The following is a 14,447-nucleotide window of genomic DNA, read 5'->3' on the forward strand; positions in this document are numbered from 1 at the left end:
GCGTGCGGAGCGGGTGGGCCTGCGCCAGCACTTCTGGCGTCGCGGGGCCGCAGCGAAGGTGCCGGCGGCGCGGGCCTCCGGGCCGCTCCCAGACGCTCCCCCTCGGCGGCGGGAGCGGTGGTGCGTCCCACAGGCGCGCGCGGCTCCCGCGCTTCGGGCGCTCGGCGCGGGCGGGGGCGCAGCGGGCGGGGGAGCGGGCCCCGATTCGCAGCGCCGGGCCGGGCCGGGCCGGGCCAGGGCCGCGCGGGCCGGGCGGTGGGCGGGGGCCGAGGGCGGGGCGGGCGCCGCCGCAGCCGTCCGCGCCGCCGCCACCATGTCGGACCGGGCGCCCGAAGTTCCCGAGGAGATGTTCCGCGAGGTCAAGTACTACGCGGTGGGCGACATCGACCCGCAGGTACCGCCCCGCCGCCCGCTGCGCCGCGCCCGGCGGGTCTCGCTCCCTGGCGGGCGCGCGCCCGGACGCAGGAGCCGCCGCCGGTGCCGGGCCGCGCGGGAGGGCGCGCGGGCTGCGCCGCCACCGTCCCGTCCGGCCCGGCCCCGCCCCCGCCCGCCTCCCCTCGCACGCGCAGCCCGGCCGGCGGGGCGGCGGAGAGCCGGCTTGCGCGCCGGGGAGGCACGGGGCCCCGGAGCCCTGCCGGCGGCTCGCGCGGGCCCGGGCGCCGCGGGCACAGGCCGCCTCCGGGTGGCCGCTGGTCCTGCGCGGGCTGGGAGCGCTCCCTGCAGGGCTGGCCTTCCTGTTCCCCGATTTTCCTAACTGGGTGAATTCACAGTGAACCTGGGAAATGCCCTGGTAATATCACAGTAAGCATTTAATTTTCCCACGCCTAGGGATGTTGTGGGTTTTCCTAGGCGGTGCGTCTGTTTCATCACCATCCGTGGTAGGAATGCACCCTAGTTTGGAATCTTCTTCAGGTCAATCTTCAAAACATTTCCTTTCCTACAACTGTACAGTTGTGCTGCCTTGGGTGTCTCATTACAGCTCTGAGCTTGAAGGATGGGGATGTCCAGCGATCAGAGCACAGGCACGGAGAGTGGACACTGACCTCTAACAGATAAACTTGGGTGTTGGAGAAGCAATTCTAGAAGGCTGATTGGTCTTGGCCTTCCAGAGACTTGTATCTTAGTAACGACTCTCTTCCATTGTGACTTCAGGGTCCAGAGACTTATAGTTTTGAATTTAAAGAGTTAAACAGGTTCTGAACTTAGAGTGGTCAAAGTGAGTGAGTGCTTGGAACAGGGTCCCTTTTACTTCTAGTATTGATAATTTCCCCATTTTTCCCCTTCACTCTGCACTGTTCTTTCCTCTCCTTCCTGCTCTTCATTTCAGGACTTTGGCTCTTACAGGGGGCTTGACCCAAATGTTTCTTGAAGCCAAGAACAAGCTGAACTGCAGTATGTGTTCACCATGAATAAAGTCTAAGTACTTAAAAATGTCTTCAGCAAACCACTTTAATAGTACATTTTTAAAAAAGTTTAGAGCCCAACATTCATTCTCTGAATGTTGTAGATATGGATTCAAAAAGTAAGTGATGAGCATCTGCATTGGACTAGGTAAGAGGGGTCAGTTAGGATCACGGTGGGGAGGAACGTGCCTGAGCACAGTGAAGCACAAACTGAAAGGTGAACACATTTCTCCACTGAAATGTGGCTAAATAGAATCTTGAGATAAGTGGAAGAGGGCGAGAGATGATTTTCATGTGAAATGTAAATGCTAGGAATTGAAAGCATTTATGTATATGGAGTACATCAAAATGGTCACTGTCTAGACAGGAGTGACAAAAGAATTCTTGTCATATGGCAATGGGTAGTATGGGTATTGGAAAGAAGCTATTGGATTTGGTGTCCAAAAAGCTCATGAGAGGAGTGTTTTCAGTATAGTTTTGGTAGAAGTGCCAGGTCTGCAGGGAGTTGAAGAATGAATAGGAGGTGAGAAGTGAACACAGGACATTTTTCAAGAAAAAGAAGCAGAGAAGGGGCCAGAGAGGGGTCTGCTGCCGGCATGAGCATTTCATGTGAGTGTGGCAGGTGCAGGGGATGTGGTGTTAAAGATCTGTTGGTGGCCCGTAAACCGTTCTAAGGAAGTTCCACCTGTGGGTCAGTTTAGCTGTGCGGATACCTTATCATTTCATATTTGGTGCACGCTCTCCGTTTGTGCATCTCCCTCACCCTCACCATTCCTGGCTCTGTTGATACTGCTCTTCCTGCCATCTGTCCTGAAGTGTCACCAGCATTTGACCTCCAGTTCATTGCCCACACCGTGCACTCTGGGGGACCTCATTCTCAGAGCTTTGACTGCCATGCGTGTAACATGCTGTAACTCTGTCCTGGGACTTCAAATCCCTTTCTAGATGTAACTGGGAGCGTCTTGCCAGGTATCATGCTTGGCACCAAAGAACAGTGTGCCCCAAATTGAAGGCCATGCTGTGTCTCCTTACCTCCTGTGTTTCTGATGCATTCCTCAGGGAGTGGTGCCAACAGTCCCCAGCATTTCTGTCTTGCCTTTCCCTTATGCTTGCAGCCCTTCCAGTCACTGTCTGGGTAATTCTCTCAAATCTTCCTGCTTCCTGTTGCTGATGGCATCCTTTAATTTAGTCACCTGCCTCCTCACCTGGCTTAGTGCAGTTGTGTCTTAACTGGATTCCTGTCTGGTTACCCAACCATCCCAGTCCCTTCTCAGGCTGATGTTCATCTTAAATTCTGAGTGTGCTGCTTCCCTGCTTGAAATCCCCCAGTGAATGAAGGACATACTGTGCATAACACTTAATAAGAGACTCTTTAAGGTCTGATCTGAGTTTGCCTGACCAGTGCCTTGAACATAGTGCCCTCCCCAGTGTGTATGTTTGCCTGGCTGGCACCTGTAAATTCATAAGGAGTCTCTGGGTCTCCTCTAGACACTTTCCTAATTGTGGCACAAGTGCCCATCCCCAGGCTTCTAGGTTGGAGGCCTGGGGGGAGTGTTCTGCATGGCTCCATCTCAGCAGTGACTGCTGTGTCCTCTCTTGAAGACAGGTGAGCCTAGTAGCTGGCTCACAAAATCTTGTGTCGGTCAGTGCCCCAAACATTTCACTTGCATATTTGAGTACAAGGCTACTAATTCTATGTAGGATATATAGTATGCTTTTATTAAAAATTTCCAGTAATTATTTACACAAATCAGAAATACATATACTGTTTTCCATTTTTAATTTGTGTTTCTGTTTTTGTTTTGCTAGGTTATTCAGCTTCTTAAGGCTGGAAAAGCCAAGGAGGTCTCTTACAATGCCCTAGCCTCACACATAATTTCAGAGGATGGGGACAATCCCGAGGTTGGAGAAGCTCGAGAAGTCTTTGACTTACCTGTCGTAAAGGTGAGTAGAAATCTGGCTTTATGTCTTTTCCTCATGTGATTTGAAAGCAGTAGGTTGACATTTCAGTGTACCTCTTTGCAGGGTTTGCTCAATTCTGCTTAAGATGGAAAGTCGCCAGATGAGTAGAGCCTTTAGCATCTCAGTAACCTGCCTTAGTTTCGGGCCTTTCAGTTCACTGATGATATAGCAAGGTTCTGTACGAGTAATTCTAGGTCTGTTACAGCTCCTGTCCTTTCACTGCCTGGTGCTGACAGCCAAAGAAATTTGTCCTAACAATTGGGTCTGTTGTCAGGCATCAGGTGGGTGTTTGCATCAGTGTAGGAAAGCGTATTTGATTCCCAAAGCAGGCTAAGCCTGTGATGAGGCAGCCTGGGACAGGGTTGCTCTCCTTCCCTGGGACAGCAAATGATCCTGATTTCCAACTGACCTATTAGCTGTACCATTGAACTGGTCTGACAACGATCACAATAATCATCAGTCATTCTGTCCACCTGGTGGCCGTCTGGACTGCTCTCAACTTGACCTCTGGGTAGTTTATTATAAAAAGTGGGGCTTTGGTGGTTAAGTTGTCCTGTTGCTCTATGTACTGCGTTGTTCTGCTTTAGCCAACAAGTGACTGCAATTAGATGTGTTCTTAAAATTTGATAATTTCATAATGCTCAGTTTTATTTCTAGTCTTCTCTATTACGTTTGTTTAAAATAGTTCAGTACTGTCATGTTTTTCCTCTGCATGCACTTAACTGCGTTGCTTTAAAAAACCAGAGTCAGTATTAAAGTTACTGTGGTTTAATAGTGCTAGAGTTAGGAGTTAGAGAAGATGGTCCCAGAGATGCCGTCTGGCTGCTGGGAAGTGTCGACACCACCAGGGTATTCAGTATCCAGGATCTGCAACTGCTGTGCCGAACAGAGGCTTGACTTGTGAAAATAAACCCCAAAGTGGGTCCATCTCAAGAAGAGGTGTTCGTGAACCAGACTGTCGAGCTACTACGTCAGAGCGACTGTGGATTTGCAGTGGTAAACACAGTGGTCATATTCACACCAACATGGGAGTCTTAGCATGCCCACTTGGCCCACTCTGTGAAGATTGATTGTCAGCAGGTTTTCTGGTCTGTTCACCTGATGCCACTTTGTCCCCCGTCTTTAGTATCCAGAAATGAAGTTTATATGTAGGATAATATCACATGGCTGAGGTACACCTCAGTGGTAGAGCTGTGAGCAATGGACATGGGGCCCCATGTGTAGTTCCAGCACCAAAACCAAGCATATAAAACACACAAGCTGGAATGTGAAGGTAAAGTCAAAGGAGAATAAATAACAGGCGTGCATTTCAGTGTGTAAATACTTGTGCACAACCGTGTGAGAGAGGATGGATTGAAGCTGTTAGATCTGCTGTCTGCAGTATCACCGCCTGTGACTGCCCATACAGAAAGAGCCTCCTGGCCTGCAAGCTGAATTGCCAGCTGTGAGGTGACATTTCAGAGTTGTGATCAGTCCTTGGTGAAGATGCAGTCTAAGCCAAGCAGCCTGCTTCCATTCTATGCAGTAGTTGTGTTTCTGGGAAAGGCAGTAGATAATGAGACTGCATAAAACACCCAGGACCTCCACAATGCTCCCTTGGCTCCTCCAGTTACTGCCATCTGCCCGTGCAGTGTGCCATGTGTCTGCCCTACCTCTGCCCTTTGGCTGTAGTCCTTCCATCTGCACCTGGTTAGCCTTCCAGCCCACTTGTCGTCTGTGGCAGCACCCACACTGTCCAGGGAGTCATGCTCACTTCACCCTGAGAGGGCTTTTTAGGGTGGGTCTAGCAGCGGGTGCCCTCCAGGGCAGTTGTGGTAGACCTCGGGTTCCTAGTCTGAACCAGGTCTTGATGGTTGAGTCTGAATTCAACTGCCAAAGATAGGCCTGACTTTTAAGGGGCATATCCTTGGCCTTTACCTGGATATTCATTTAGATGGTACACTTTACAACTACAGTATCCTTGTGCACAGTAACAGTTTATCCATCATGATTGAATTTTGTGGATGTTTAAAGTTCACTATTTTGGGCACAAGAACTTTTAAAATGATTTTTTAAATAGCAACTTTTTTTCCCAGTGGCATTGAAACTTCACTGGGAATGTTGACTATGCTGACTTGTATTGGGCTTATTTTTATAAATTGTTATTTGCCCTTGGGATAAATGGCTCCTTATTACTTTGCTTGTGCAGTTCTCCATTTCTGCTGTAACATAGTGTCCTGCTTCTTAACTTTGCAGGCATTGTTCTATGTGGATACACCGGGCCCCAGGTGGTTCTCTGCCTGGACTAGACTTCGTGCTAGCTACACCAGCAGTCTGCACACTGGGAAAGCCTGCCCTGTTCCCTGGGAGGCATTCCAGGGTGTGTGATGCAGGGATGGACAGAAGGGGGTACGTTTCCACACTGGTCCTTCCTGGAGCCACCTGAGAGCACGCCTGTGGTCACAGAGCTCCTGTCCCCTTCACAGGAGGGATCTCCCTGCACTCATCCTAACCTTCACACAGTGCCTTGTTCCAGGCTCTGGAAACCTGGAGGCCAGACAAGGACAGCTGGCAGTGTGGGTCCAGGGAACCCTCCTGTGGGGCTTAGTCGTGTCTCTTAGCTCCAGGGGCTTCTGGTGTCACTGCAGAGAATGAAGCCTACCACAGTAAGGTGTTTTGAATGCAGGCTGTAGATGCCAGCCCAGCACTTGATTTCACCTGGACATTCCTAGGATTATCAAAATAGGAAAGATTTTTTTAGATAAAGCACATGAATAGAAAACATTAAGGACTTTCTTTCAGATGTGGTACATGTTATCCAATAAGTTAAAACCTTTAGTGAAATTATCAAATCATTATGAAATAATTATCATAAGTACAGCCAATCTTTATTTTATGAAGTTCAATATTTTTGTCCTCTCACAGAAAATAGGCTTAAACTTGAAGTATTGTAGATGTCACCTAAAAAATGCTGTGGAGGCTCTCTGTTGTCTGAAACTCATTAAGATTTACTTGATAAAAGTAGTGTGAAGAGCTAGGCATGGTGGCACAGACCTGTAATCCCAGCCACCTGGGAGACTGAGGCAAGAGGATTGCAAGTTCAAGACAAGCCTGGACAACTTAGAGTGACCCATCTCAAAATAGAAAGTCAAAAGGACTGGGGACATAGCTCAGTAGTAGAGCATCCCTAGGTTCAATCCCCGGCATCAAAAAGAAAAACAAAAAGAATAATAATTTGAAGATCATTAGCTTGAAATACAAGTTATGTGAATGAGGCAGAGACTGTATTTTTCTTGTTCGTTGTTACACCCTCAGTGCCTTGCACCACCTCAGCACAAAATAGATATGAAATAAATATTTGATGACCCCACTGATGGATGAGTAATGAATCTGTAAGTATATTCCACTCGGCCGAAGTTTCTGGAAGTCATCTGCCTAAATGGGGGCATTAGTATATTTTTAGCTTGCAATTCTTTAAAATAGAGTTATGAGGATAATGATTAGTGTAATTTAAAAAATTAAATATAGAAATATGAGATGAGATAATTTTCCAAGAATGTAAAATACCTAGAAGGGTACTATTTATCTGTTTTATGATTAGTATCTGTTTTGGAACTCATAAGATTACCATGTAGTTAGAAATAGTTTTTATGGTTTACAAACATCATGTCTTCTTGGCTTTACTTAAAATAAAAATGTGAATTTGGACTTGATTGAGCCCAGATTCAAGAAGGGGTGTATGAGGACCTGACCACCGTACCCTGGATGAGGCTGAGGCGGTGAGTGGGATGGGTAGCAACCCGTCCCTCTGCTTCTTAAGTCAGTGGTCATAAGTTTGTGGACCTAAAATTTAAATGTCTTTGCATCATACTTTTAAAAATTATGGTGGTGCTTCATTCAGGATTTGGGGTGTGGGTTTGGGTGTAATCTTTGTGAGGTTGCTCAGTCACTTGAGTGCTCATGGTTATTTCTGGATGTTTTGTAATTGGTCACAATAGTCTTTTAATTTCTGGTGAAATGATATTATTTTGATTACATGTTGAAAACGGTTTTTGATTTAATCTTTTCTTTTTCAGCCTTCTTGGGTGATTTTGTCCGTACAGTGTGGAGCTCTTCTGCCGTATCCTTTTTTGGGCTAGAGGGACGGGAAAGGATTACTCTGGGTATAAGACTGTAATGACAGTTACTGAGTGAAAAGTGGACTCATTTCTTGGGGGCAGCTGTTTCGTCTGCACTCTATCCCTGTTGTTTTCCATCCTGTATCAAATGTGATGTACTTGATCCTTGTCATCATCCATGTCAAAAGGGGACCAGCTATGGCGTGCAGCTGTAGGTAGGACCAGGAAGCAGGAGCCCTAGTTCTTTTCCACTTTTGTAGAGGCTAGGTCGAGTATTTCTAGAATCCCAGTCTACGGAAACCAAGCCATGAGTGGTTCGGAGTGCTTGGGACGACAGCAGGAGAGGCAGGTTCTGGTTTTAGAGCACGTGGTGTTGTCACTCTAATCCTGTGGAAGGGTTGCTAATTCCTTGCACCCGTTCAGCATGGCCGGTGTTGGCTGCTGAGAGGAGGGGGTGAACCCGCTCTCGCCTCGCTGCGCCCTTGCGCCAGTGCTCCCTGCAGCAGTTCCTGTGTGCAGCTGTCCCAGGCCCTGTCAGGTGTCAGGAATGGGGCGTCTGCTTACTCGCGTTTCTCTCCCATGCCTGGTGGCTTCTGTTTCACTCTGAAAGCAGGAAGCATCCCTGGAGATTGACTCCAAGCAGAGCCTATCATGGAAGACTGTCTGCTTTTAAGAAGGCCTGATCTCAGACTGCTGCAGTGTTGAGATTGGGCCTGGGCAGGAGATTGTCATCTACCCTGTTTAACTTTGCAGCTGTGTCAGGGAGTTCCTTTGAGTGCACTTGTTACCTAGTGCATCAGTGCACGTAGAAGGTATTGTACAATGAGGCATTTAGAGAGGGCCTGAAATAAACAGAAAATACCCCTTTAAAAGCAGTTCTTCTTCCAAGATTTTTCACCCATAGTTTAGAGTTGAAGGAAATGCGTTCTTGGGGGTTCTTCCCCCCCCCTTTTTTTTTTTGGTGTGTGTGTGTGTGTGTGTGTGTGTGTGTGTGTTTGGTTTTTGTTTTCTTTTAAAGCACAGGTTTAAAACAAAAAAATACTGCCAATTGGGGCAGGAGTTTTTGAAGGTCAGCCATTTTCCCTATTGAGGTTGTTTACTCTGCACACCTGAGTGTGGACACCCTCCACACCTCGCTTGAGCTCTTGCCTGTCCTTAAGAAACCTGAGGGACTGGAGAAGGGGCCCTGGACTCTTGTGGATGGTGCACTCTGAGATTCCGTGGGCTTTGGAAATAGGAGGTCCCTGAGCTGAGGCCGGGCTGACACAAACAGTGGTGGTGGGGCTGCTGCATGTCTGTGACAGTCTTGGAAGCTCAGCACCGTGAGATGTGCCTACACACTGCATACCCGAGCAGGCAGGTCGGAAAGTCAGTGCAGGTTTCAGTCCTCGCTCGATTCTCCGCTCTCAATAGGGGAGCTTTGCTCCTTGGGGATGGAGAAGTACTCCCTTAGCCATTTCAGATCCTGGTCTCTCCAGTGTTCAGAAACAGTTCTGTGTGTGCTTCAAGTATCTGTAAAGCGCAGGCTTGGAGAGTCACGTGCAGCTTATGTGTAGCCCTGATCTTGGGGTTGGGTGAATAGTAATGCCCAGTAGTTAAGTCAAAGGAAGTTTAAAATCAGCTGTAGAACTAGGAAGGGTCTGGAAGATTTCAGAGTTCTCCTGAGAAGGGGCCTCAGCTGTCCTGCCAGAGTTCACAGAGGTGGTGGTGATGAAGTGTGGGCTCTGCTAGGAAGGCAATTTCTATTGTGCGTGGGAGCATTCACGTCTAAAGAGAGTTAAGGCATTTTACTTCGCTTTTGAAATAATTGCAATGCCTCGTGTGTATTTATGTCTGTGTATGTGTGTACTCGTGTGTATAGTTAACTGCTATTGGAGGGCACAGTGTTTTCCCCATGAATGTGTTGTGCCCATTTTACTGATAATGTAAGTGGAGAGATTGGATTTTAAAATGTTCTGTACTGAAAATGGCTCACTTCCTTGTGTTTTACCTACTTGTGCTTATTGCAGTCTGTCTGCACTCTCCTGTGGTCATCTCAGCCTGTCTCTTCTGAGTGGCAGGTGTGGAGCGGGGAGGTGGGTGACCTGAGTTGCAGGAGGGGCGCATGCTAGGGAGGCGCAGGCTGCACTCCTCCTTCTTGTAATCTTAATAACTGCACAACAGAGTAAACGGTTTTTCTCCAGAGTCATGTCAGATTTTTTTTGGAATCACTGCCTGCCTTTCTCAGGTAAGCTTGGTTACAGTTCATCTTGCGTTATTTACATATGGCAGTTCTGAATGTTTATATGATTAGATCTATGACTTGTTAATCAGTTTTAGAGAACCCTTGTATTGAACTGTCAATATAAATTTCAGACACTCTCTAATTGTTTAAATATCCTGCCTTCTTTTAAGATTTAAAGTTAAAATTGAGTAACATCTTTCCAATTTAAAGAAATTACAAAGATTTAAAACATAAATATGAAAAATATTTAAAATGAAATTAAAAGATGACAAGGAAAATTCAGCCAGGACTATAGTTGAAGAATTTTCATAGACAAGAAGAAAAAAACAAGATTTAGTAGATGAGTCAGAGAAAGTGAATATACAATGTATAGAGAGGAATTACAAGTAATAGTGAAAAGCTTGACATTTCTAATTAAAGGCATGAGCATGTTCATAGCACTGAGATAGGAATGTTTGCTTACCAGGTTTGTAACAGTGTGCTGGGGCTGGTGGGCCGCTGAGGACAGATTCTGTGGCTCGCTGCTGGCAGGATGTGGATCCCAGTGGCACAGTCTGGAGAAGCCTGGAGGTGCCCCGAGCTTTGAGGCATCTCTCCCTTTTCCTCTGCTCGTCTTTTCCTTTAGCAGTCTGGAGGTCTGGATAGATCATACATAAAGGTGATCACAGCCTTATTTATAAGATGGTAAAATTGGGAACACTCAGATCACAGTTTGGAAGTGATTAAAAAACCTGTTATATAGTACTTACACAGTAGTTTAGATATTTAGCAATTTTTTGAATTGTATCTTATGAAAACATTAGAAGATATGGAAAATGTTTTAAGTGGAAAAAAAGTAACAGGTAACATAGGTATGTACAGTGTTACACCAACCAAGTAAAATCGAGACGAAATACCTTGAAGGAGGAATGAAAATGTTCTTAGTGGTTAGTGCTGGATAGCAAGAGAATTGGATATTTGTGCTTCTTTATTATATTTGTCCTCCTGATTCTGAACTGTGAAGAACCTTAAACTATAATAAAAGCTATTGTAAAGAAAATTGTTGGGGCTGGGGTGTGACTCAGCGGTAGAGCCCTCGCCTCGAATGTGTGAGGCACGGGGTTTGATTCTGTGTATAAATAAAATAAATAAAGGTCCATCAACAGCTACAGACTTTTTTAAAATCAAGCAGGTATTACTTAAACTTACTTTAAAACGCCATGGAACAATTTGTTTAGAATCCATGGTCGTCATCCAGGAGAGGGTGCAGTGGAAGCCTTCCCTGTCACTGGCCTCGGCAGCCCCTGCTGGCCACGTGCGGCTCTCAGGTGATGTGCTCCAGGAAGGGCAGCTGAGGGCTGCAAGGGAAGGAAGGAGTCTGGCGGCAGTCTCCTCCTGTGCCTTCATGAGGGAGGTCAGCGCCCAGGGAGCATTGGGTCACTCTTGTTAGATTGTTGACCAGCTCACCGCACATGAGGGGTGTTACCAGTTTGAATTTGTTCCCTCCTTTGCCCAAGCGATGAGTAGGTACAATTTAACTGTGGTTAGTATGTTCTTCTGTTCTTTTTTATCTCTTATTAATTCTGGAGTTCTTTAAAATTGCAAAATTCTCTCATTTTTTGCTGCATTGATTTGATGCAGATCCTTACAACAAAATTGCCTTTTTTTTCCCTCTGAATGGGAATTTGTATTTTTAAGTGTTTTTTTTTCATATCTGGTGTATATACATATTTATATGCTAATGAGCTTTAAAGTTGACTAAAATGAAACCTTTTAGTGCTGGGTTCTATGGTTATATGTAATTTTTATTGTTTTTCTTATACTTTCTCTGTATGTTCCAAATTTATAATCAGCATATTAGAAAAAATTAAGAACAAAAACATTTTATTACTATTTATGCATAAACAGGGTGTATTTGGGCTTCAGTGTATACTTTCATTTGATTATACTTGTGCCAGTTGAATTTCTGGGTTCAGAGCCTCAGGGTCCACTCTCCAGAAAGTATTGGATTCAGTAGGAGGGGCAGGAGCCTTGTGCACCTTTTTCACAGGTGGAGGTCAGTGACTTGGGGTTCAGCAGAGTGTGTGGGGAAATAAGAAAACCAAAGCATGAGGATTACAGCATTTTAAATTAGGTGATTGGACATTATTAAATATTAACTGTGAGAATGGCACTGCAGAACATTTTTAGTCTGGTATTCACACATAAGTGGGGTTACAGTGTACATGACACTTCGTATACTGAGCTAAATCTGGTGGCTCAGAGTGAGTGCCTGTGTTTAGAAAGGAGCTTGTCAGCAGGCCTTGACAGGAAGTGTGATCTGGGTAGAACTGGAGTACAGAGGGGGAAGGTTTTCCAAAGGGAGCAAGGTCAAAGGAGAAAGCACCCCTTGCCCCAGGCTAGCTGGGAGGAGGAGGTCATAACAGTGGTGGTACGGGTGGTATAGATGGAATTGGTAAAGAAACCAGTAGGATGCTTCTTTACTTTTTTTTCTTATATATTTAATGTTGACTTATAAATGTTTACATTACAAAATTTAGGACACAAACAAAAAACAACCCCCCCAGATTAAATCATTGGTAATCATTGTAGGTGAACCTGGTCTGAGAACTGTATGACGTAGACATCCAGGTGAAGATTAGATTTGACTGGGTAGAAAGTCTTTCAGACTTAAGATGAAGATTTGGATCTTTATCAGCACATACAACATGGAACCTCTCAACAGAGGGGTCTTGGCAGGTCCCCAAAGACAGAAGCCAGGACTTAAGATGGTGGGTACCTTCCCATGGAAATTAGGAGCTAGAGCTCTGTTGTGATTTCAGATTAGGCAGCATCTCCGATGGTAGAGAGAGGAGCCTGATTTGTGAGAGAGGATGATTATGTTGGTTTGAAAGGTAGACTTTGGGGGTCGATGAGCTATCCAGACCTAGGGACTTGGGGATGACATGGTGTGAAGGAGATTCCCACAGTGTAGTGCAGAGAGGGGCAGGTGCCCAGGGGAGAACCTCTGGTATCAAGCACAGAAAGGAGGTGTTCTCTTAGAAAGAACTTGGGAAATGAATACAAGATGACATTGGAGGAATACCATATTGTTTTCAGAAGTCAAGAATGATGTCAGACTTGATCGTTTTTATTGCTAGGAGATAGCAGTGTGTGCCAGATGAGGATTTAGAGTGTGGACCTGTAGAAGACAATTGCACATGGCTTGTGTGTTCCCTCAGTCCCGTTTGTGGCCCAGGAGAAGAGGGAAAGGGTGTAGGAGAGTGAAGCAGGCGTATTGATTGGCTCCGCCAGCTCCGCTCATCTTGGGGCCTGCTGGATCTTGGGTTCTAGGCTGAGGGACACCAGCATAGTCAGCTGAGGCTCAGAGCTGGACACCCATGCAGGAACAGCAAGGCAAGGCAGCTGTGGCTGGTGGGCTGACTGTCTGATCCTGAGGGGTGGTGCAGGAGAGGGCCTTCCTTGGTCAGCTGAGCAGAGCTCTGCTCACAGCTTTCGGATGAAATGCAGAGAGGGGAACTTAGCAAGGTCTTTGGTATTCTGCACCCTTTCAGCAAATTCATTAGGTGAGAAGTCAGAATTCAGTATCAGTTGATCTTCATGGATCCCTTCCTGTACTTAGCGTAATTTGTCACTTATTGTGCTAAACTGAAATTCCTGGTATGTCATGAGGTAGAATAAAAAGCACTTGAGTTAGAAAGGTGGTTCAGGTACGCATTGGGAAGACTCTGATATACTCATGTGAAAAAGCCCTGGAGGTTTTAGTTTAAGAAAAGTACACTGGAAGCACAAATATTTTGTGGTTGCTAAAAAATGTTAATTTGGTCCTAAGATACCTGAGCAGACGTGCAATGTGCAGTGAGGGCTTGGGCCCAACACATCCCTGAAGAGTGCCTCCTGTGCAGCAGGTAGAGAGCAGAGCGGCCCATGTTAACTGCAGTCTAGACGGGGCCAGACTCACCAACAGGTGCACAGAAAGCAGGTGGGCACCAGCTACGGAAGTAGCAGGAGGGGGCTATTGCAATGTTCAGTTTCTGCGCCGGTTGAAGACTGCCAAGGGATCTGCATCCCCTCAGTGCCCCAGCACACCATGCACACACGTGCACACTCCAGGCAGGACCCACCTTACCAAAGGACCAAAGGACCGTTTGCTTTGGTGGTTCTCAGTGACCTTCTGTCATTTCCCATCAGGGTGTTGATACGAGCTGGAGCTCTTTGTTGGAGTCTTCCAGAGCTCTCTCAGGGGGAGGTAGGGAAGGGAGCTTGTGCCAGTAGAAGTCGGGAAGCACAGAGATCATCTGCCTTCTTTTGAGCCAATGTTGATGCAGGCTGAGGCCTCTGTTGTAATTGCAGGGTAGGTTTTGGGGAATAGGTTCAGAATCTAAGGAGAGCCTGGCCAGGTCATGACTTGAATCTGGAAGTCTAAAATTCAAAGTCCTCTGCATTCTGTATTTCAGTATTTCTTGATTGCCTACCCATGTGCCTCATACTGTACTAAGTTCAAAGGGTATAGGACAGAATCTTAGGTAAGACCCTGGTCTTTAGTAAGTAGGGTTGTAGCTCATCATTGGGACTGGACTGTCTTTTGTGGGGTTGTGAGACCTGAAGTAGGAGGGAGTATGCTTGTGATTAGTTATAGGGAAGCATTTATTCCTGGGAAACAGATTAAGTTCTGGTTCTCTTCCCCTTGATGCTTAGTGCAGGGTAGGAGTGGGGGACAAAACCACAGACCCTTGGAGATTGTGGAGAGTTCAGATTTCCACACAGCTTGCTGGAGTACAG

General features: G+C 46.5%; 1 protein-coding gene across 1 annotated transcript in view; it reads left to right on the forward strand.

The window, feature by feature from the left end:
* Positions 1–239: 239 nt before the first annotated feature.
* Paxip1 (PAX interacting protein 1) overlaps positions 240–14,447 on the forward strand; it is a 45,886-nt gene continuing 31,678 nt past the window's right edge. Inside the window, 4 exon segments of the mRNA XM_047560939.1 lie at positions 240–394; positions 3,213–3,347; positions 7,421–7,464; positions 9,626–9,689. Of these exon segments, the coding sequence (XP_047416895.1) occupies positions 314–394; positions 3,213–3,347; positions 7,421–7,464; positions 9,626–9,689 (324 nt within the window). The 5' untranslated portion in view covers positions 240–313.

Source organism: Sciurus carolinensis, chromosome 8 (genome assembly GCF_902686445.1).
Source record: "Sciurus carolinensis chromosome 8, mSciCar1.2, whole genome shotgun sequence".
NCBI lineage: Eukaryota > Metazoa > Chordata > Mammalia > Rodentia > Sciuridae > Sciurus > Sciurus carolinensis.